This window comes from Lissotriton vulgaris, chromosome 10 (assembly GCF_964263255.1).
Source record: "Lissotriton vulgaris chromosome 10, aLisVul1.2, whole genome shotgun sequence".
Taxonomy (NCBI): domain Eukaryota; kingdom Metazoa; phylum Chordata; class Amphibia; order Caudata; family Salamandridae; genus Lissotriton; species Lissotriton vulgaris.
The window spans coordinates 261,828,222-261,850,020 of record NC_141698.1 but is presented as its reverse complement, the minus strand read 5'-3'; the positions used below and the strand labels follow the sequence as shown (position 1 = coordinate 261,850,020).

Sequence of the window (21,799 nt, the reverse complement as noted above, 5' to 3'; positions counted from 1 at the left end):
TATGGCTTTGTCAGGCTTAGCAGTGAAATCGTCGGAATTGGTTCAAGGTGGGAATCCAACAGCCGCAGCGGATCCACAGGTATCCAAAGAAGTCCTGACAGTTTGCACTCCTAAGGTCTCTAAACAATTTCCATTATTTGAGCGAAAGGGCGCAGTGCACATTTCTGCTAATACAGCCGGGACTAGGGCAATCCTACCAGGGGCACCAACCTCTTTAATTCCTTCAACAGTTACCCCTCCCTTGAAAGATTTTGGAACTCCAGACTTAACGGCGTCGACTAGTGATTTAGTAAATTTAATAGACCCCCCTCTTTAGACATAAGAACTGTCTTATTGAGTGATTATGAAGCCTCCACTCTTTCTACCAGTACTTCTACGGTTGCCCCCTCAGCCGCCTTTAATACCCTGCATCAATCTAATCCAGATTCTATTGGCGACACTATGGCACATACATTGGCACAGATTCCGATTTTGGAGGTGGACACTAAGACTACTGGGGATTTTCAATTTTCAGTGAAAGATATCTTAAATCTGATTTTGGGGGAAATAAGAGAGAGGAAGCAATTTCAAAAGGCAGAATTGGCAGTAATTGGTAAGCGTCTGGATAAAATTGAAGATTCAATGGCTTCTTTTCCAATTCGATTTCAAGAATCTGAGACCAGAATTTCAGGGTTGGAGGACAATATGACTATTGTACAGAAAGAGATATCTAGTGTATCCAAATCTTCGAAAGCCTTTGAATTTAAATTGGATGAGTTAGAAAATTATAATAGAAGGTCAAACCTTCGAGTAGTGGGCGTACCAGAGAATATTGAAGGCTCGGATATGATGCAATGGATGACTTCTTTCTTTTCTCGAGAGGTAATCCCTGAGTTTAAGGGGGACTTAACAATTACACGTGCGCATCGAGTTCCAGCTCGTCCATTTCCTAATTCTCAGTTTCCCCGGACAATTATTGTGAACTTTGCTGATGTCCGTGTCAAAGAAACAATCCTATCACAGGCCTTTAAGCAAAGACAATTTCATGCCAGTCCAACTACTAAATGTCAGATTTTTTCCGATATGTCGGCTGCCGCTGCCAGACGGAGAAAAGACTTTGTAAAGATTTTGCAATTATTTAACCCCTTCGATGCTCATGACGAGCTCAGCTCGTCATGAGGCACGGTTGAGCTGTGCTGATGACGAGCTGAGCTCGTCATGAACAATGGGAATAGAGATCATGCAGCACAGGAGGGGAATTGATGCAGCAGCGATGGTGTTAAGGAGAAAGGCGTGCAAGCCTCGATGGCACAGCAGGCAAAGTTAAAAGTATTGATCAAGGGCAAATTCTACTTGTTCACTGATGTTGATGAGGCACGTGAGATGCTTAACCAGCTGGCACAGGGTTAGGCCCAAATTACATATTGTATGTAACCAGATATGATTGTGGGGGCAGGGGTAGGTGAGGAACAGGGGGGTCATGGGGTCAGGGGCGCAACAACAAGGCGCCTCCATGAGAGGGGTTAGTGTCAGGTGGCCAGCGTGGGGAGGAGGTGAAGGTGTAGTACTGGGCCACGGGGCTAGGTGCTGGAAGGGAGCACCTGAGGTGGAGAGTGGGGTGGGTGGGGGAACAAATGAAAAATTGAAGTTCTTGTTGGATTGCGATGGAAAAATAAGTTGGCAAGAAGTTTGTTTCAATGATTTATCAATGATTTATATAGATGTCTATTGGGGGGCTTAGAGTGATTTCCTTCAATGTTAATGGGCTGAATAATCGGAATAAAATGTGAGCTATTGAGCTATGGATTAAGTCAGAGCGACCAGCTGTTGTAATGTTGCAAGAAACTCATATTGCAGCGGCTAAACTTAATTCCTTTTCTATGTTTAAAACCTGGTCACTATATAGAGGGTTTTCATGCGCTCAAGAATCTAAAAGCGGGGTCGCTCTTTTTTTAAATCAGAATTTAGATGCAGAAATTATCCAATTTGAAGACGGAGGGGCAGGGCGGTGGTGTTGGGTCACGTGTTTAATAAAAGATAGGAAGAGACCGATCACTTTTGTTAGCTTTTATGCCTCAGTGGAAGATCGTGCCCCAATCTATGACGAGTTATTTCAATCATTGCTGTTAGTTAGGGGGGATATAGTGATAGGTGGGGATTTTAATATCCTTATTGATATAAAATTAGATTCCACTGGTGCTACGAGGAAACAATCTAAACCAAAATCAAGAAGGTCTATTATGCAGAATATATCTGTATTAGATCTCTGTGACCCATGGCGATTAAAATTTCCACAGAGAAAAGAATTTACTTGTTGGTCAGGGAGACGTAGATCCTCTTCTCGTTTCAATTTTTTTCTGGCATCTAGGTTATTAAAATGTTCTTATCAAAAATTGTTGCACAATGGATTCTCAGACCATGCAATGTTGCTAATTGAATTTGAAGTAGGGGAAGAAATTAAGTCTTCTAAAAGATGGATATTTAATAAAATGTATCTACAGGATAGTAACTGGATCTCCTTTTTAAAAATCGAAATTGCCGAGTTCATTGCTCGCTATTTAGATACGGCCCCCCTGCATATTGTTTGGGACTCATTAAAAGCCTTTATTCGCGGTATCGTAATCAGTAAAGACGCAGAAGAATGGCGTACTATTAAACAAACTAAGATTCTACTTTATCAAAAAATCTATTCACTTACTTTGCTTTGACAATCTAATCCTTCTAGTGATGTACAAAAAAATTAAATGAGGCCAAACGTGAACTTAATACGTATTTTTTCACACAGAGTGAACAGCAATTTTTGATAAAATTACGAGGAGAGTAATTTCTCTGGTAAACTCCTCGCATGGCAGGCAAAAGAGCAAGTTGCCGCAAATTTGATCCACTCGCTAAAGTGCCCGGTCACTCAAGTAGAAGTATCACAGTCAGATGCTATTGGCACTATTATGTTGTCCCATTATAAACAGATTTATAGCCAACAGCAAAAAATCGATCATTCTAGGCTCTCAAATTTTTTAACCAGATATGATATGCCCTCTTTAACTGCTGGCCTGCCACAAAACCGGTTTTGTGGCAGGCCGGCAGTTAGTTACCAATACACACTTTCTCACGGAGGCTTTAGATTATTTTCAGATAAAAAAAATCCCAGCTTTAATTTTATTATTAGATGCAGAGAAAGCTTTTGATTTAGTGGTGTGGACAACTTTATTTTCTATGTTAAAGCACTTCGGAATCCCATCACAAATTATTAGTTTAATTCAAATTTATACACGGGTGCCAGAGCTAACATAATTATTAATTCTGTTATGGTGGGCACAGTGTCGGTCCAACAGGGCACCAGGCAGGGCTGCCCCTTATCCCTTATTCTTTTTGCTTTTTTTATTGAACCACTAGCCACAGCAATTCGTAAATCTGTAAATATCCCTCCACCGATTGTTTCTATGGCAAAAATTAAACTTTATGCCGATGATATAATGCTGATAACTAAGATGGATATCCAATCTCAGACTGCCGTTTTACAGCTTTTTGAAAAATCCAAGGCCTTGGGAGGTTATCGAATTAATAAAAAAATGACGGAAATACTAGTTTGCGGTGGGGGGGAGGTGGATTTACATGATGATTTAGTTGGATGCATTAGTTCAAGACCGAAAAGGTATTTAGGGGTTATGTTCTCCACTTCGATTTCCGATTTAGTTATGTTGAATTTTTATCCACTTGTACGGAAGGTACAATCTTTGTTTACTAGATTCACTGCCATTTACTATCTTGGGACGGGTAGCACTTATAAAGATGCCTGTACTTCCACTATTTAATTTTTTATTTTCAGATATTCCGTGTTTTTTGCCTAGTAGTTTTTTTCCAAAAGTAGAATCATTATTCTCAGGGTTTATATGGGCAAAAAAACGCCCCAGGATAGCAATGAAGACACTTTATGCGGACACCGAATTGGGAGGCTTATCCGTACCTAACCGTAGAGATTATTATAGTGCATATTTCGCACAATATTTAGAACGATTTAAAGTCAGAATGCAAAGTCCAAAAGTATTGAATAATTTCTTTTTTGATCAAATTTGTCAAGAGGCTCAGAGGCCAGTTCCTTTGCAGATCCCTAAATCACCAAAACTCAGTCGCTACAAGATGATGTACTGGTTTTTTAAACGTCGTGAAGTTTTTCTTAAAAGGTATTCTCTCCCGCAGTTTAATTCTAGAACTCCCCTAAGGAATGCTCTCATTTTCATGGGAATGAAAATTGGAGCGGATACTGTTTTGCAATGGGAACGGGCTGGGTTTTACACCCTATCAAATTTTTAAGGGAAGGGGTTTGGTTGTTACCAGGAAAGATGCAGAAATTAATTTCAGGGAATTTTATGTTTTTAGGTTCCTATGTTTCGATTTTTAAAACACTGGAACAAGTTGAGCCAAGAATTATTGGTTCTCCTTGCCAGTTATGGGACGATTTGTTTTTGATCCCCCAGATGAGAAAGCCAGGGGTATGGAAACGTTGTCTAGCTCAACATATTGAGGTAGATCTTAGTACGAAAGCCATCAAAAAATGGCAAGAACAGGAGAATCATGTTCTTACTATTAATACCTGGAAAAGTATAAATAAGCTGAATTTTAGTGTTCTTCGAGGATCTAATTGGAGGAGAATGTTATTGTTTAGTAAATGGCTCCTATATCGTACTCCTGCTGCCATCTCTAAAATGTATGTTAATACCAGTGCCATTTGTTTTAGATGTCAGCAATATACTCTTGCTAATTGGTCAATCAATCATAGACATTTATAGAGCGCTCTACTTACCCGGAGGGTCTCAAGGCGCTGGGGGGGGGGGTGCTGCTACTGCCCGAACAGCCAGGTCTTGAGCTTCTTCCTGAAGGCGAGGTGGTCTTGGGTCAGGCGCAGGTCGGTCGGGAGGTAGTTCCAGGTCTTGGCGGCCAGGTAGGAGAAGGACCTTCCTCCTGCTGTCGTTCTTCGGATGCGGGGGACGGCGGCGAGGGCGTGACTGGCTGATCGGAGGTGTCGTTTGGGAGCGTAGAAGTTGATGCGGTTGTTGAGGTAGCTCGGGCCTTGATCGTGGAGAGCTTTGTGTGCGTGGGTAAGGAGACGGAAGGTGATTCTCTTGTTGACCGGGAGCCAGTGCAGGTCTCTTAGGTGTCCGGAGATGTGGCTGTGTCGTGGGATGTCGAGGATGAGTCTGGCTGAGGCGTTCTGGATCCGTTGGAGTCTCTTCTGGAGCTTGGTGGTGGTTCCGGCGTAGAGGGCGTTGCCGTAGTCCAGTCGGCTGGTGACGAGGGCCTGGGTGACAGTCTTCCTGGTCTCGGTGGGGATCCACCGGAAGATTTTCCGTAGCATGCGCAGGATGTTGAAGCACGACGAGGAGACGGTGTAGACTTGCTTGGTCATGGAGAGGGAGGAGTCCAGGATGAAGCCCAGGTTGCGTGCGTGGTCTGTCGGTTTGGGTGCGGTTCCCAGGGCGGGGGGCCACCAGGAGTCGTCCCAGGCGGAGGGCGAGGATCCCAGGATGAGGACTTCCGTCTTGTCCGAGTTCAGCTTCAGGCGGCTGGTCGACATCCACTCGGCTACCTCTTTCATTCCTTCGTGAAGGTTGGCTCTGGCGGCGGTGGGTCGTTGGTAAGGGAGAGGATCAGCTGGGTATCGTCGGCGTAGGAGATGATGTTCAGGTTGTGTTGGCGTGCGATGGCCGCGAGGGGGCTCATGTAGACGTTGAAGAGGGTTGGGCTCAGCGAGGATCCTTGGGGTACGCCGCAGATGACTTCGGTGGCCTTTGATTTGTACGGTGGTAGGCGGACTCTCTGGGTTCTTCCGTCGAGGAAGGAGATTATCCATTCCAGTGCCTTCTCCTGGATTCCGACGTTGTAGAGGCGCTGCACTAGGGTGCGGTGGCAGACGGTGTCGAAGGCCGCGGAGAGGTCTAGGAGAATGAGGGCCGCTGTTTCTCCGTTGTCCATCAGGGTTCGGATGTCATCGGTGGCAGAGATGAGGGCGGTCTCGGTGCTGTGGTTGGCTCGGAAGCCAGACTGTGAGGGGTCGAGGGATCCGTTCGTCTCGAGGAAGGCGGCCAGTTGCTTGTTGACGGTCTTCTCGATGACTTTGGCTGGAAACGGGAGGAGCGAGATGGGGCGGTAATTCTTGAGTTCGGTGGGGTCCGCTATTGGTTTCTTGAGTAGAGCGCTGAGTTCGGCGTGCTTCCAGCTCTCAGGGAAGGTGGCGGTGTCGAATGAGGTGTTGATGATGTCCCGCAGGTGGGGTGCGATGACAGCGTCGGCCTTGTTGAAGACTTGGTGAGGGCAGGGGTCGGTCGGAGATCCGGAGTGGATGGAGTTCATCATGCGGACGGTGTCTTCGGTGCTGATAGGAGTCCAGGCGCGGAGGGTGGTGGTGGGGGGCGGTGGTTCGGTCGAGTCGGACGTGGCGTTCGTCGGTTGGGTGTTGAAGCTGTTGTGTATGTCCGCGATCTTGTTGTGGAAGTAGGAGGCGAGGGAGTTGCAGAGTTCTTGCGATGGGGTGATGTCGTTGTTTCCGGCGTTGGGGTTGGAGAGCTCTTTCACGATGTTGAAGAGTTCCTTGCAGTTGTGTCTCACATGGTCTCACACTGTAGCTCACTGTATTAAAATTGTGCCTTTTTGGAACGAGATTTTCGAATATTTACAAAAGTATTGTGGTATCCAGATTACTTACAACGTTAAATTAATACTGTATGGATATGATTCTGATCTTGGATTGTTAGAACAGATGGTTAAACTAATATTTATTGTAATGGCAGTAGCAAGGTCACTCGTGCTTCAGAATTGGAAATTAATACAAGCTCCTTCGTTTAATACCTGGCTTCAAAAAATGAGAAATGTTAGAACGAGTGAATTTCGATATGCACAGCGAATTGGTGGGACAAGGAAATTTGACAACATTTGGAAATTGTATTTTGAGTAATATTGGACTTTTGTATTCTGTAAATTATGTTGTTCTGTATACTTACTTTTTGGTTGCCAATGTATGTTATTTTCTTTTTATATACTGAAATTATAATACAAGAACTTCAATAATAAAAATTTTTAAAAAAAAGATTCCATGGGTATTGCGTGGGAGCACCACTGCAGCACCCATGTAACGCCCCTTTCACACACTGTTCTGTGTGAAAGGGGCACATATTTAAAAGGACATAGAAAGTCATGCAAAGTGGCTTTGTAAATTTGCTGCGGCCCATTGCGGCACCGGAGTGTCAAAAAAGTGATGCTCCAGCGACACAAAAGTGACTCTAGGGCCTCATAAATGAGACCCTAAATGTCCATTCCAATATACAGAGGTACCTTGTAGGGATAGGTACCAAAGATGTGCAGAGAGAGGACTCACCTCCCTCTCCAAACGTTGTAGGATAAATCAGAGTAACTGTTTTGTCCACAGACTTGGCTTCACTGCTCTCATTGGCTGTTCCAGGGAGTCTGCCTGGCGGTAATACAGTCCCTCCTACAGTGACATCAGAGGGACGCTTCGTCACAGGTGAAATAGTGCCTTAGAATGACAGAAAAGTGACATTGAGTTGATGAGCAAATGTCAATAAAAATGTAAAAGTACCTTAAGGAACAACAATACTTATTCAGTACTCAGCACGATTATGTGGCAGTCTCTTGCTAACTCTAATGGGGTATTACTCTAGTAATGGAGACCACAAACCAGACGTAGGGGTCATTCACAAAAGCATTTACAAGTACTGGAAGTAATATTTTAGGTTACAGTTATGCTATTTTATGTACACTTATATGACTTTGTGAATCGGGTTCGAAACATCCTACTCCCTATTTTCTATCTGTACAGACTGTATCCAAATATTCAGTTAATATTCAATTTTTATTCCAGTTTTAGATGTTTTGTGCCAATTCACAAAGGCATATAAGAATACTGCAACAAGCCTACTTTACACACTCCAAAATATCTTTGTGAATAGACCAAGCCAAGTATTTTGCGATAACAGCTGAATTATATGAATTGCCTAGAAGTGCAGAATTCAGGTAAAAGGCAGACAAGCAGAAAATCAAGACCACAATCTTCAGCTTTCAATGATTTGAGATGTTGGATAGTACCTCAGATTAGGGCCCTAGATAAGCCTAACTGAAATACCAACCATCCTTCTAACATTCAGGAACCGTAATTAAAAAATATTTATTCACATGCTTTCCCACTTTAAAAATAGCGTAGCCCTCTTCACATTACAACCTATGAATGCCTTGAAGGGAATCTGAGCTAGAAGGCGCCTGACTGAGACCGCAGCACTGCCGCCGCACCTTGGTGCTCCACCAGCCTGCTGTTCCGCATTGATTGAGCATGTGGGGTGGACCCTGTTGCAGCGCTGGAGGGAAAATACCATAATCGAGTATGCCCATTATTGATAATGGGGTAACCTAAAAAGTCGTCACCGGACCTGGGCACAATGTGGGAATGAAAAGAACTGTCCGTGACTCTTTCAAAGAGAAGTGAATTGAAACCTACATGATCTGTGTTGTGTAAAGACTACAACACTGGTATTTAATCCTGTGTAGATACCGTTACGCTTATGCAATCACAATTATATTATTTGTTCATATACTTCATTTAAGAAGAACAAACAACAACAATAAAGCACCAGAGAAGTATGATCCATCTTACATGCATTTATTCTTAATGTTAGACTTAAAGCTTAACCCCTTCCATGCTGGTGACGAACCCCAGCCGTCATGCACTACTGTGCTCGTGTGCTGATGACGGCTGGGGTTCGTCATGGCCCGCCCGTGTTCGGCCGGCGGCCGCACACGGGAAAAATCGCGGCCGCACGGAAGGGGTTAATTTCATACATTAAGTTAATAGTTTGCACAAAGGAGAAGGGTTTGGGATGTGCTCATGTTGGGTTGGAAACAGTGAGGATCACAGTTTTTAAGGCAAAACAGTTCAATAGTTTTATCAAACAGCTGGTAATGGAGACCAGTATTGAGAGACCTGTCCGTACATAAACATGTTAATTACAATAAATCATATAATTCAATCATGCATCAATACATCTTCAGATTGTAAGTCAGGGAGACAGGTACAGGCCTCGTGTGGACAGAGAGCGTCGACGTTTCGACTCGACTAACGCAAGGAGGGGGGTAGTTTGAGACCTCTGCTGCAAGTCTTCTCAACAAAGAAAATCACTCTCCAAAAGGGGAAAGAAGAAGAAAAGAAACTAGCGAGAAGAGACCGATAGAGGTAGCATGGGGGAATTAAGATGGTATTAGTCTGCCACAAAGTTATTGTTTCCTTGTGAGGAAAAAAGTGAGAAAGAATATGGCTAAAGCTAACAAAAAGGTAGAAATGGGTGCGATAGGAGCCGTTAACACTGTGGAACCCACATTTGCAATTATCTTAAAGTCAATAAAGCATTTTCAGGAGGGAGTCAAGAATGACAACCGGCGGGCTCTCCTTGCCTCCCAAAAACTTCAGGGTGCAGTTATAAAAATCAACAAAACTTGTTCTGACATTGAAGAGAGAATTGCTATGGTGGAAGGTGGTACTGAAAGTTTTGTATGCATTGAAGGTTCATTGCAGGAGAAGATTTTGACTGATTTCATGTGAAAGATGAAGATCAAGAAAATAGGCAATGTCAGAACAACTTAAGATTCCTGGGGGTACCTGAAGGGGCAGAGGAGAGCAATGTTAGAAACTATTTTGTATCCATTTTGAAAGGTGCATTTCCTGACCGAACACTATGGGACTAGGATAAGAAAGCCCAGCAAGCACATTGATTCCCAATGATCTTGAAAAAACAATCATCTAATGAACCTGAGCTGCCTCGCCAAAATCTGGTGTATTTCAGAAACTTCTTGTTACGAAAAACTCTGTATTATCTAGCTTGCCCACAAACTAAAAGAGGTTATGATGGGGTATCTTTTTGAGTTAAACCTGAATTTTGCACATTCCACAGTGGAATGGAAATGGCAATTTAGGAAGCTCTTTGCTCCATTCCAGAAATGGGGGCCTGAGGTTTATTAATTGGAATCCCGTCTGGTTAAAGATTGTTTTCCAGGTGCAGAGCTGTAGTTTCACATCTGAGATTCAGGCTCAGACGTACTTAGAAGATATTTCAGGTGGATTGGGGATCAGCACCAAATGAAAAAAAAGAGGAAGTAGATGGGGGTTGATATGATAATGGCTCCCACCATGTTGGATGTAAAGATGGATGGATTAGGCGCCTTAGCCATAGGGGGGACGTCATTTGGGCTAATGTTGGATATTCAGAGGAAGGGTGGGGGTCATGTTGGGAGTCATAGTGGATACAAATGTGGATCTTTTGTGGAAGATGGGGTGGGGTTGGGCAGCAGTGGGATAGCTTATGGGGTCCTCACTCAGGCTCAGGGTGGGGCCTGAGTGTTCTTTTTTTGGTGGTGGGTGTGTCAGGTGGGCTGTAGGGGAGGGGTGAAGAAGGGGGGGTGAGACTCACATGCTGGTGGGCTGAGAAGATTTTTAGCACAATGCAAAGTCTGGCTCATTGGGATTTTTCTGCTGCACAATAGGATTTTTTGGGGTATGAGTCTAGGCTCACGGGCTCTCTTGCAGACTTGGAATTGGTAAATTGCGTATAGCTACTATCAATATCTGGGGGCTCAATGATTTTAAGATGAGACGGAAGGTAACATTAGGACTGCAATTGCTAGGAGCAAACATTGTATGCAAGAGACCCATATTGAAGAAGTACAGGAACATGTGTTAAATCCCTGGGATACAGGTTGATTTGAGGGATAACACAAAGTGCCTGGACAAGTGGCGTGGCAATTCTTGAACACAATGGTAATCTGCAGTTTACTCAGACATGGGCTGATAAATTCGGTAGATGGGTTATTTCTGAATGCTAGACATGCATTGGGAAAAAATGTACGTTATGATGGGGTATCTTTTTGAGTTAAACCTGAATTTTGCACATTCCACAGTGGAATGGAAATGGCAATTAAGGAAGCTCTTTGCTCCATTCCAGAAATGGGGGCCTGAGGTTTATTAATTGGAATCCCGTCTGGTTAAAGATTGTTTTCCAGGTGCAGAGCTGTAGTTTCACATCTGAGATTCAGGCTCAGACGTACTTAGAAGATATTTCAGGTGGATTGGGGATCAGCACCAAATGAAAAAAAAGAGGAAGTAGATGGGGGTTGATATGATAATGGCTCCCACCATGTTGGATGTAAAGATGGATGGATTAGGCGCCTTAGCCATAGGGGGGACGTCATTTGGGCTAATGTTGGATATTCAGAGGAAGGGTGGGGGTCATGTTGGGAGTAATAGTGGATACAAATGTGGATCTTTTTGTGGAAGATGGGGTGGGGTTGGGCAGCAGTGGGATAGCTTATGGGGTCCTCACTCAGGCTCAGGGTGGGGCCTGATTGTTCTTTTTTTGGTGGTGGGTGTGTCAGGTGGGCTGTAGGGGAGGGGTGAAGAAGAGGGGGGTGAGACTCACATGCTGGTGGGCTGAGAAGATTTTTAGCACAATGCAAAGTCTGGCTCATTGGGATTTTTCTGCTGCACAATAGGATTTTTTGGGGTATGAGTCTAGGCTCACGGGCTCTCTTGCAGACTTGGAATGGGTAAATTGCGTATAGCTACTATCAATATCTGGGGGCTCAATGATTTTAAGATGAGACGGAAGGTAACATTAGGACTGCAATTGCTAGGAGCAAACATTGTATGCAAGAGACCCATATTGAAGAAGTACAGGAACATGTGTTAAATCCCTGGGATACAGGTTGATTTGAGGGATAACACAAAGTGCCTGGACAAGTGGCGTGGCAATTCTTGAACACAATGGTAATCTGCAGTTTACTCAGACATGGGCAGATAAATTCGGTAGATGGGTTATTTCTGAATGCTAGACATGCATTGGGAAAAAATTTACTTTATGTTCAATATATCGTTGTATTGTGGATGAACCTGGTTTATTTGAGTGGTTAGCTAGGAAATCAATGCTGAGGCTCCTGCCTGTTATTTTATGTGAGGATTTCAATATTAACCTACTGGGGATCTGTTTTTTGGAGGTGGACTGGGGTTATTCCGGGAGGAAACCTAAGGTTTTCCAGGCCCAGAGGGGTCTCTGTAGAGATCATGGGTTGTTCGACTTATGAAATACGCAAAGGCCTTTAGATCAGTCGTACACCTTCTTTTCTGCGCCACAACAATCACACGCCCGGCTGGACTATGTTTTTGTGTTGTATCCCCTAATCCAAGATTGTACAATAGAAAGATACCCTCGTATTTTATCAGATCATAATACCTTTGTAGTAGAAATTAAGGGAAAAGGGCTTAATCCTAAGGTGACATCTTGGAGTTTTGAATGGGCTCTTCTTGTGAAAGAAGGTTATCGCACTCACGTGATAAATTGGATCCCTATTTTTTTGGGCAGTACACAACTTAGAGCAAGCTGTTTATTTAAGAAAGGGAATATGGGCATCCCTGACATAATGGATTGAAAACTGTCAGAAGAAAGGGGCTCCGAGTCCTAAGAAATAGAAATGTGCTGCTATTGCATTGGGTACTTTGGTTGTATGGGGGTATCAGGGTTTGTCCGGTAAATTGAACACTGAATGAAATCTTTTCACATGTGATTTCTATGTAATGTATTTATGGATGCCATTTTTTTATGCATGAGTTATGTTACATATTTATGACATTGCCACCAGCTGTGTTGGGTGGGCGGGGTGGTTGGGCTAGATGCTGTATTTATTAGAAAAAAACTCAATACAAACAATTAAAGAAAAAACATTGTCATAATTCCCTACCTCACTCCCCTACTATGTTTCCTATCAACTCCTTTAACAAGCCATTATCAGATCATAAGAACTCATATTAATCTTTTCAACCACTCTAACCCCCAAGCCATCACATATGTTGCCTCCCTACCACGATCTTTCCTTGAAATGTTCCCTCGTGAAATACAGCAACGCCAACCACTAGCCACAAAGCTGTGCAAAACAAAGTGCAATTAAATAAATGAGGAGAGATAAAATCCTTCTTTGAAAATGTCCACCACAACTGTTGGCTCAAATGCCCTCTTCCCCAGAGCTATGTCAACCACAATGAAAACGTTTCCTAAGGATTCATTTGTATGTTTCCCTAACAGGCTTGCAGGGTTGACTACAATGTCCAGCAATCAGAAGCAACATTGATGCACCTGATTCCTGTTTGAACTGATGCTATAATAATCAGCAGACCAAGAAATGAAGATAAAATACACTGTATATTTTCCAAAGAAAGGGTCATAGTCTAAAATATCGAGTTGGAAAAAATTATTTAATAAAACATTGCAGGCTATTCGTAACTTGTCATCTATGTGCCTTTATGATATAAATGTATTGTCAAGGTACATATATGTAAGAGTTAAATCTAATAAACGTATACTTACCTATCGATATTTTGGTCTCAATTCATTGGCTATGATATTGTGGTCAGTCGATATTCCCTTCTCAATATTTCATACCTACACCCAGGGCTTTAAGTGGGTTGAGTTCTGTCGGTACTCAACATTGACAGTTCTCAAAACCAGGTGCAGAGATGGGTCCATATCGGGCTCTCTAATTTTGCTCTTGCCCTCAGCGTGGAACATTTATGACCTTGGTGAGGTACTTCCCTTCCCAGGCCTTTGAGGGAACTTCGAGGAGGCTGCTAAGTTATGCACACAGCCGCATTGGCAAGCTAGGATCACTCTGAAAGGGCTGATCACAAATCTAAGGGGGCAAGAGGGCTGCAGGGGCAGAGCACAGGCTCTATATGTAATCCCAAGGCAGGGATTAGCTGCTGAAGGCTGGTGGGACATTTTCAGCCGAGAAAAAAGCATTTGTTGAAAACCAATCTTTTTTAGCAGTTACTGTTATAGGGGATTCACCACAGCTGAAACAAAGTTCTGGTGACGTTTTGCCTCTTTGGCTGACTTGCACCCTGGGGGCTCACTGTCAATATCTGTTAGTATAAAGTATGCAGAGCTTGAAAATAGGCAGCCCACTGTGAGAAGTTGGCCTGGCATATGATGTGCACTATTCTAGTGGGCACCTTGCACAAGTCCAAACGACCATTATTGATGGTAGGTTTAAGACAACCTTTATAGAAAGCTATACTAGTGGTAGCTGTGGAGAGCAGCCTTCAGGCTAAGTCTTGATGGAATGTAAAGCATCTTGTTTTACCAGTCTATAATCTCTTGAATTATCAAATGAAAGTACACCACACAAAGTATCTATATAAAATATATGTATTTATTCTAAACACAACCCCTCTAGTCTCTTTATGAGGCTAGAGGCCAAAGTACAAAACAAGGAACTTAATTAGCATATGATACGTTGCACAGTATACGTTTTGCCCTAGGGGCCTCACAAACCATATACTAAAAAAGTGGTATAAGAACCATGTGAGGGATAGAAGTCAGGCCTAGAGCCTATAGAACCGGTGGGGCAACCAGGAACCACCCACGGTAGGGACGCAGGAGACCCACGGGGGAACGTGCAGTGTCTAAACACAGCCGCAAATCACCATTGACTTTCTATGGGAAACAAACAAGTTACAATTTTAAAGATTAAGGACACTTAGGGGTGAACTACGATGGAACCCTTTCAGACTTAGACACTTTGAGAGTCAACACCCACGGGAGCACCAGAGTACTTGTGTTACCTCACCCAGGGAAGCAGGGTGCATAGGTGTCTTTTGGTGTCGGGTTTCGTTGTCGATTCCAATGGAGAAGTGCGAAGAAATGCTGCAGGCGACCAGAGGAGAAGTGTCCGGGTGGATCCAAGGATGGATCGGAGATGTGAAGAACCTGAAAGCAGAGGGGACAGAGTCTGGGTCACTAGCCAGTGACCAGGATGGCGACAGGAAGATGCCAGCCGATGTCGGGTGCTTAGGATGAAGTAGGTGAAGCTTGACTCTTCAGCCACGAGGACCAGGAGGCGTTGACAATGACCAGGAGCTGGATTCAAGCTGTCCCACAAAGGATGTTGAGTGCTGCAGCATCGGAATCCGGATTGGGCCCAACATCCCTTAGCTACAGCAACCCACGCAAGATGACAAGATTGGCTTCGGTGCAGACCAGCAAGGTCTGAGGGACTCACTTTTTGGAGAGGAGTCAGAGCACGTCTGGAGCAACCAGGAAAGCTCAAGAAACAAAGGATTGTCCTTCATGGGGACCCACTAGCCAATGGACTGGAGATTGTGGAGGAACCTTGAGCGGAAATGCAAAGTACAGGCCCACAGAACACTCATGGAGTGAAGGCCTCTGATCTTTGGTGCAAAAAGGTGCTCGGGCAGGGGCTTCAAATACCCCAATGCAAAACTTTGGTAAACTTCTGGAAATTTCGGGAAGTACGTGCAGTCTCAAAAATGCAGGATGTCCAGGAGTTCTGGTCCGACATCTCTCGTATCAGCTACAGGTCTCAGCTCTGCTGGGAACTCATGTCAGCTTCAGAGATGTCTGGAAGTCCGTGTCCTGTGTCACAGGTTCTTCGGGATCTGGGGGGAGCATCGAAAATGCAGACCGGCAAAGATGCTTCTTGGTGCCTGTTTGAACAGGGTGGTTACTCCTTGACCTCAAGGGAGATTCTTCCATCTTCCAGTTGATATGGAATATCAAATGTCCAGGATATATGTTGTAGAGTTTCGTCCAGGGTTATCTAAAATCCTAGGGACTGGGTTCCTATACTTATACCAGGGTTTAGGGGATGGACTAACTCTAGGGTGCCACCTATGGGAGGACCTGGGGAGGGGGTGGTTACACTCTTTCCCCTTTGTCTAGTTTCGCGCCAGAGCTGGGGCTGAGTGCCCCAGCAACTGGTTTAAACTGGGAAATGCATGGAGCACCTTGTACTCCAATCAGTCCTGAGCATGTTTTGTGATAGCGATGGGGTGACCCTATATGACAGGAGGGGTTGCCAGGGAAAAGGCTGTAGTGAGGCAAAGGTCATATCCCTGTGAAGTAGCAAGGTGGTGATGCTGTATGCGAGAAGGAGCTGAATGGGAGAATTTCAGCATGCTGATTGGGCTGGAGCCCGTGGTCAGTAAGTTGCAGTGCCCCATATGTCAGAAGGGATCACTAGGATCACAAAGGACAGCGACTAGATCTACACCCAACTCAAGATGTGACCCAAGACACGATCATCATAGCCGCCCACATCGAGAGACAAAGGAACACTTACTGTGCAGGAAGAGCTGTAGAAAGCCTCCGGTCACTTCAGGAATGTGACCGCTAGTGAGAGACTCTGAAACCACTGAGTGCAGCCTCTTGGGTTGCATGTGGCTGACTTAAAGAACTTGGCTGCAGCTGCAGTGCACAAAAAAACAGATTCCCATGCACACTCTAATATAAGTACAAAAATGGAGTTAGAAACGGCTTATTAGAAATGTGGAGACAAAGGCATGCCAAATACAATTATAATTCAAGTATTGAGACAGGATAGATCAACGTTGTCGTAGAGTGTCTTTTAATGTTCAGACACCAGAAGGACCAGCCGACACGTGTTTCGTCGTATGTGGCACAATCCGCCTACGACTCTTCAGGGCTGTACAAAATTGGGAAATGACGGAAGGTCGCTAAGTCGGTGCTTATTCCAACCCGACAGGGCTCAGTACCAGATAAAACACAACAGCGATGAGGTAACGCTTCCTGGACGAGAGTCCTTAGCGCGTAAGTGAGCAAGTAAGTTGGCGGTGTGCCTCGAGTATTGGTTTTCAATGGAAAATTCCTGGATAAGTACTTGTAATGTTCTATCAGATCGCTTCGGTCTTCTGGGCGTAGAAAGGATAAAGGACAAGGTCACGTGCAGAAAGCTGCAGTGCATGTCTGAAGACAGTGCACACTCCGGATCACCGAACACTTCACACCTGCCAGTACGGGTAAGACTCGTTTTCAGCCTTTCGTCCTCATGGGGACATGCTACTAATTTAGTGCGATGGCACTGAAAAACTATTTGCTTTACATTAGGGTCATAGTGGACTCTTCAAACTCGGACTACAAGTGGAGCATTCCCTGGATGTTACCAGCAGTGAATGGGGTATATCCGTGATTCCTAACAAAAGGAGGGTGTGGGACAGGGAACCACCAAAGAAACACTAGAGTCCCAACCTCAGAGGAGGACTGTCTAATTGTGTGTGGTTGTTCTATTTTTTCTTTGTGTGGATAGCGTTAGAAAATTAAATTATTGTCTTTTTTCATAACAGTCAGTATTTTGCTGGAGAATGGTTGATTGCTGTTGCTGCACACATTTTGAGTTGTGAGTTTGAGTTCAGTTCACTATCCTGTATCCACCTACACCCCCCTTCCCTGCCAAGGGAGGCTTAGACTGCTAGGACCAAGCACCCCTGAGAGTTAAGTGCAGGAGGGATAACTTGGACCAGTTGCTCAGAACCCATATCAGTTCGGGCCAGGGATATCAGGAGTAAAATGCCTCAACACGGACAGTGGGCCCAGTAGGCCCTGTGTGCCCCATAGCCCTCTGAAAGGGATTCTGACAGTGTGATTATAGATTGTTTATTCTCAAAGTTTAGAAACTACAGACAGCTAGTTCTGCTAGGTTATTGCATTTTATAGCAGTATTAGCACGCTACATGCCATCAAGAGGCTTCTTCAGATAGGCTCTTTGCTTGTTCTTTCTCGAGTCATACATTTCCACGGCCTTTGTAATCAGTTCTTCAACTCCTATGATAAATTATTTATTAACTTGTACATCAACTCAACATTATCTCTTATCCTCCTGGCAGATGGATGAAGTAACCTCTATCAGAAGAACCTGGGCCTCTTTACATTCATAATCCAATTTAAAGGTATCAGTCTTGGTTTGGAGGCCCCCCAGAAAATCCAGGCTTGGTCTGCTCCATATTTGTGATGACATTGATGGGAATAAGTATAAGACAGCTATATTGTGACTGGGCTTGGCTATTGTCAAATGGGACATTGCTAAGGATTGGAGGGACCCTTTAGCAACTTCATTGAAGGTGTAGAAGAGAAGGTCGGACGGCTGTCTCAGCCTGAAAAAGCCCATGTTCATGGCCCGGGACTGTCTTCAAAAACATGAGAAAATATGGAGACAATGGCTGAGTGCAGGGGAATTACCATGAGTTGTTTACAGGAAGGCCCTGGACACTAGATACTGACACATGTATGTTGGAGCCTCGTTTGGCCAAGGAAGGGGAAAACATTAGGGAAGGAATCAGGAGGAGTGGCACACGAGGGAGCCCACATAGGGTCTGGCAGTAAGGCACTTAACTGATTTGTCCACTTCGTAACAATTTCTGACTGTTGGTTTGTATCGTACATAAAACAATAAAAAGTGTTATAAAAATATTTTCTTGCACAGTAGAACGCATAAAAATATGGTGAGATCCTGGCATTACACAAGAATCCCATAGGCTTCACTCCCTTGACCATCCATTGCTTAAGTCCCTTGGCTTTCTATTGACTTTAAATTCTTTAAGGACCATGCTATCAAGAGAGCATAAACAACCGGGTGCAACTCAGCTTGTAGTGGAAGATTGCATTTTTCCTCCTCCCCACCAACACATGCTCTGTCGTAAAAGTGACTGTTCTCTTTCATATAAATGGAGGAAATATTTAGTTAAACTGTCTCCCATACATATTCTTGACTCTTTGTCTTTGAAGTCATTTCTTCAAGCTAATTTCTGCATAACTATGTTCTGCGATATGCAACTAAATTACCTCATGCTTGGAGATCTTTAATGGCTCTCTTGTCACAGTCTAAATTTAATTCTAGAATAATCACATCTTCAGTAAATAGCAAATACCTATACCCTAGCAATTCAGACTGCCTTGTCATCAAGGGAGTGATCTTTAGTGGCCAAAGAGCAACCCAAATCCATTCTATCACAGTACTGTAAAAGTAGAAAGCTAAAAAAGGTGGCATGTAGAAATTTTAATTTGTGTTCAATACGTTGGAACTGTGAAACAATCGTATGTTTTATATAGCCTTATCCCATTCGCTCCTCCAAGTTCAAGTGCAATTGAAAAATGGCTTTTCCTACAGTCTCTCTATCCTTCTCGAAGTCCATACTAGTGCACATGGCACTAGTATAGATACTTGCCTCTCTTACTCATTACAGGTCCTACTCTGTGTAATAGTCCAAAATGCCATATAATTTGTCTGAACCTGGTTATAGCCACATATCTAATAATATGTGAATGAATTTATGTAGCTATGTTAAACTTATCTACATTCCCACACATATTGGTATGTATTTTTGTTATATTTAGTGCTTGTTCAACTGTTGCCTGGGGTAAGTTCTGTGATCTGAAAATAACCTAAACATATTATTTAAAAAGAAATGGGTAGAGCAGTCCTTCGCTACAGAACCCAAAAGTAGTGTAGGATATAATGAATTGATACATCATTGTGCCTCCATAGACATTATATTTATCAAGCCAGTGACTTGGCCTCTTCTCACAGGCCTATCCTAGAAACTCACCCCAGAGGCAGCCAAGCACTTCGACTCTCAGGTACAGGCTTTTGTGATGTGCCACAGGCAGGATACGCAGGTAGCGGGTCAGCAGAGGGTGTTGCAGTTCCCTTATTACAGGGGTGTTAGTGTCCTTATTTGCTTCAAAGATCTGATAGATAAAAGAAATATAGTGAGTTCTTACCTGTAACTACTGATTACCCACCATTACTCAGTTTTATCTAGCTTCATTTATTTATATTGGCTAAATATACCGCTCATTACTGTGTCATCTGAAGAGTGACAACAGCCTGCAAATAATTCAGATTGTATTGAGACCGGTTAGTGCCTTTAAAATGTCCTTAGCACTGGTATAAAATCAAATAGGATTATATGGAAAGATTGTATGTGATCTGAGAACAAACTTTCCTACTAACTCAGTTAATTTCAAATCAAAATATGATTTTATTTAATTTGTTCATCATTGTTGATGTTGTTCATCATAGTTATCACAGCCACAGTCAAGGTATTTATGTTAATGTTCAATGGATGATATCACATTTTGGGTTCGCTATTACAGATATTGCCATTTCTGCAAATGAGATTATAACAGGCTTGTATTAAGAGGCCATACTTCTTTGAAAACTTTCAGGTACGTTAATTTCTATAGTTTTGAGATTCATTAATTTAGTTTGGACGATCTTACCTGTTTAACTTTAGGGAAATGGCAACCTTACAAAATGAATGGTTTGTTGGAAAAGTATATGTTCCTAGGAATATCTTTCTTTTTTTTTCTTCTTTTCGTTTCTCTGTTCTTTTTACCTTTTTGATGGGCATCATTGTTTTTGGCCTACCAGTGCTAGGAGGTTCAAGTTTATAATGTTCTAGCAGGATGATTGATCATATTCAGATCATGTGTTCTTAAAAAATTGTGTTTAATAAAATAAATAACTAATATTATGGGGACATAATATGTTTTTATGTACTTTCTGTGAATATGTATCATATCAGTATTTTAAGTTATAGTACTGACATTCTTAGAATATGCGGTTGAGGGTATTTTTCAGTTAAATGTATTACAGTACAATTCCTGTGGCTATTATATGTTTTTGTAGTGGGGTTTCAACGTACTGTCTGTGTTTGTATATATATACATGTTTATCTTTCAGGAAAGAATCCATTTCCAGAGACATTGCTCCTACACTTTGGAATTCGATACATGGTAGGACGTATTTTTGTAAATTTGCTCACACTTTATTTTGCAGTAGTGTTATACATTTGGTCCTGAAGAAAGCCACTGGTCTATCTACCGACCTTGTATGGCTGAAACATGGTGACCTCCTTAACCATCAGATGATAGTTACCATGTTTATACTATCTACACACTGTTTTTAGCCTTGACATTATGATGACCCCATAATAAATTAGATCTTTGGCATCATAATAGTTAATTTTAGCCTCACATTTATGATTTGTTTTCACACTTCAAGCACTGCAAATTATTATTCAGCACCACCAAACTACTCTTTATGGCCTTCCATCACTAGTGGATCTATACTAGGATATCTCATGATAACATCAAGTGAGACACCTAGCAGATACCAGTCTTTCTCACAAAATCCCAGATAATGATGCTCTGCCATTGGGTGGGCTGATGGGTTTTCTTTCCATTTTTTGTGTAACAACACATTCAGTTCTCAAAATACAAGTGTAACAACTGCGTCTCCATCCTTAGCTACATGTCACCAGACCAGTAGTATCCATTTATGTTTAGGTATGTCTAACATACAACTGTATCTACCCAAACATAGATTTCAAAAGGCTTTAGCTTGTTGATAAATCCCTCTACTTCTCCAAAGCCTAATCAGCCTGTAGTAGTAATAACTTTAGTTGATTAAAATTACCATCAAAGTATACTCAAATAAATAAAAAAGAAAGCACCAACAGTCAATACACAAAGAGAATATTACATAAAACACCATTTCGAAAAGGGACCTATGTGCAACAAAATACAGCATCCTCACAATACCCTTTAAAATTAAAAACACAATATTCATATAAAACATTTCTTATAATTTCGTAATGTTCCTTCAGGCAATAAAATATGATAAAACTCAAAAAGAGAATGTGCAAAAAGCAGCAAGTACTTTGATACAAGCTAAACTAAAATATATGTTACTTTAGAAAAAGAAGATGTGCAAAACGATTAACTATGGGCTTTTAGTTTTCTTGTTTTAAATTGCATATGAGGCACAGCAGCTGTAGGCAGTACATTTACAATTGTTTTCCTCAGATATGCATTGGGGCTGTGCAACAAATGCATAAAGTGTCCGTGCATAATACAAATAAGCAAGTAAGCAGCAATACATCAAAGGAAGCATCAGACTA

At 42.7% G+C, this 21,799-nt stretch overlaps 1 protein-coding gene across 1 annotated transcript in view; it reads right to left on the bottom strand.

The window, feature by feature from the left end:
* The window catches only part of LOC147685082 (SCO-spondin-like), a 1,395,910-nt gene that overhangs the window by 883,502 nt on the left and 490,609 nt on the right, over window positions 1-21,799 (bottom strand). The window contains exon 32 of the mRNA XM_086939757.1: window positions 7,349-7,507. Within this exon, the coding sequence (XP_086795883.1) occupies window positions 7,349-7,507 (159 nt within the window). The remainder of the gene's footprint in view (window positions 1-7,348; window positions 7,508-21,799) is intronic.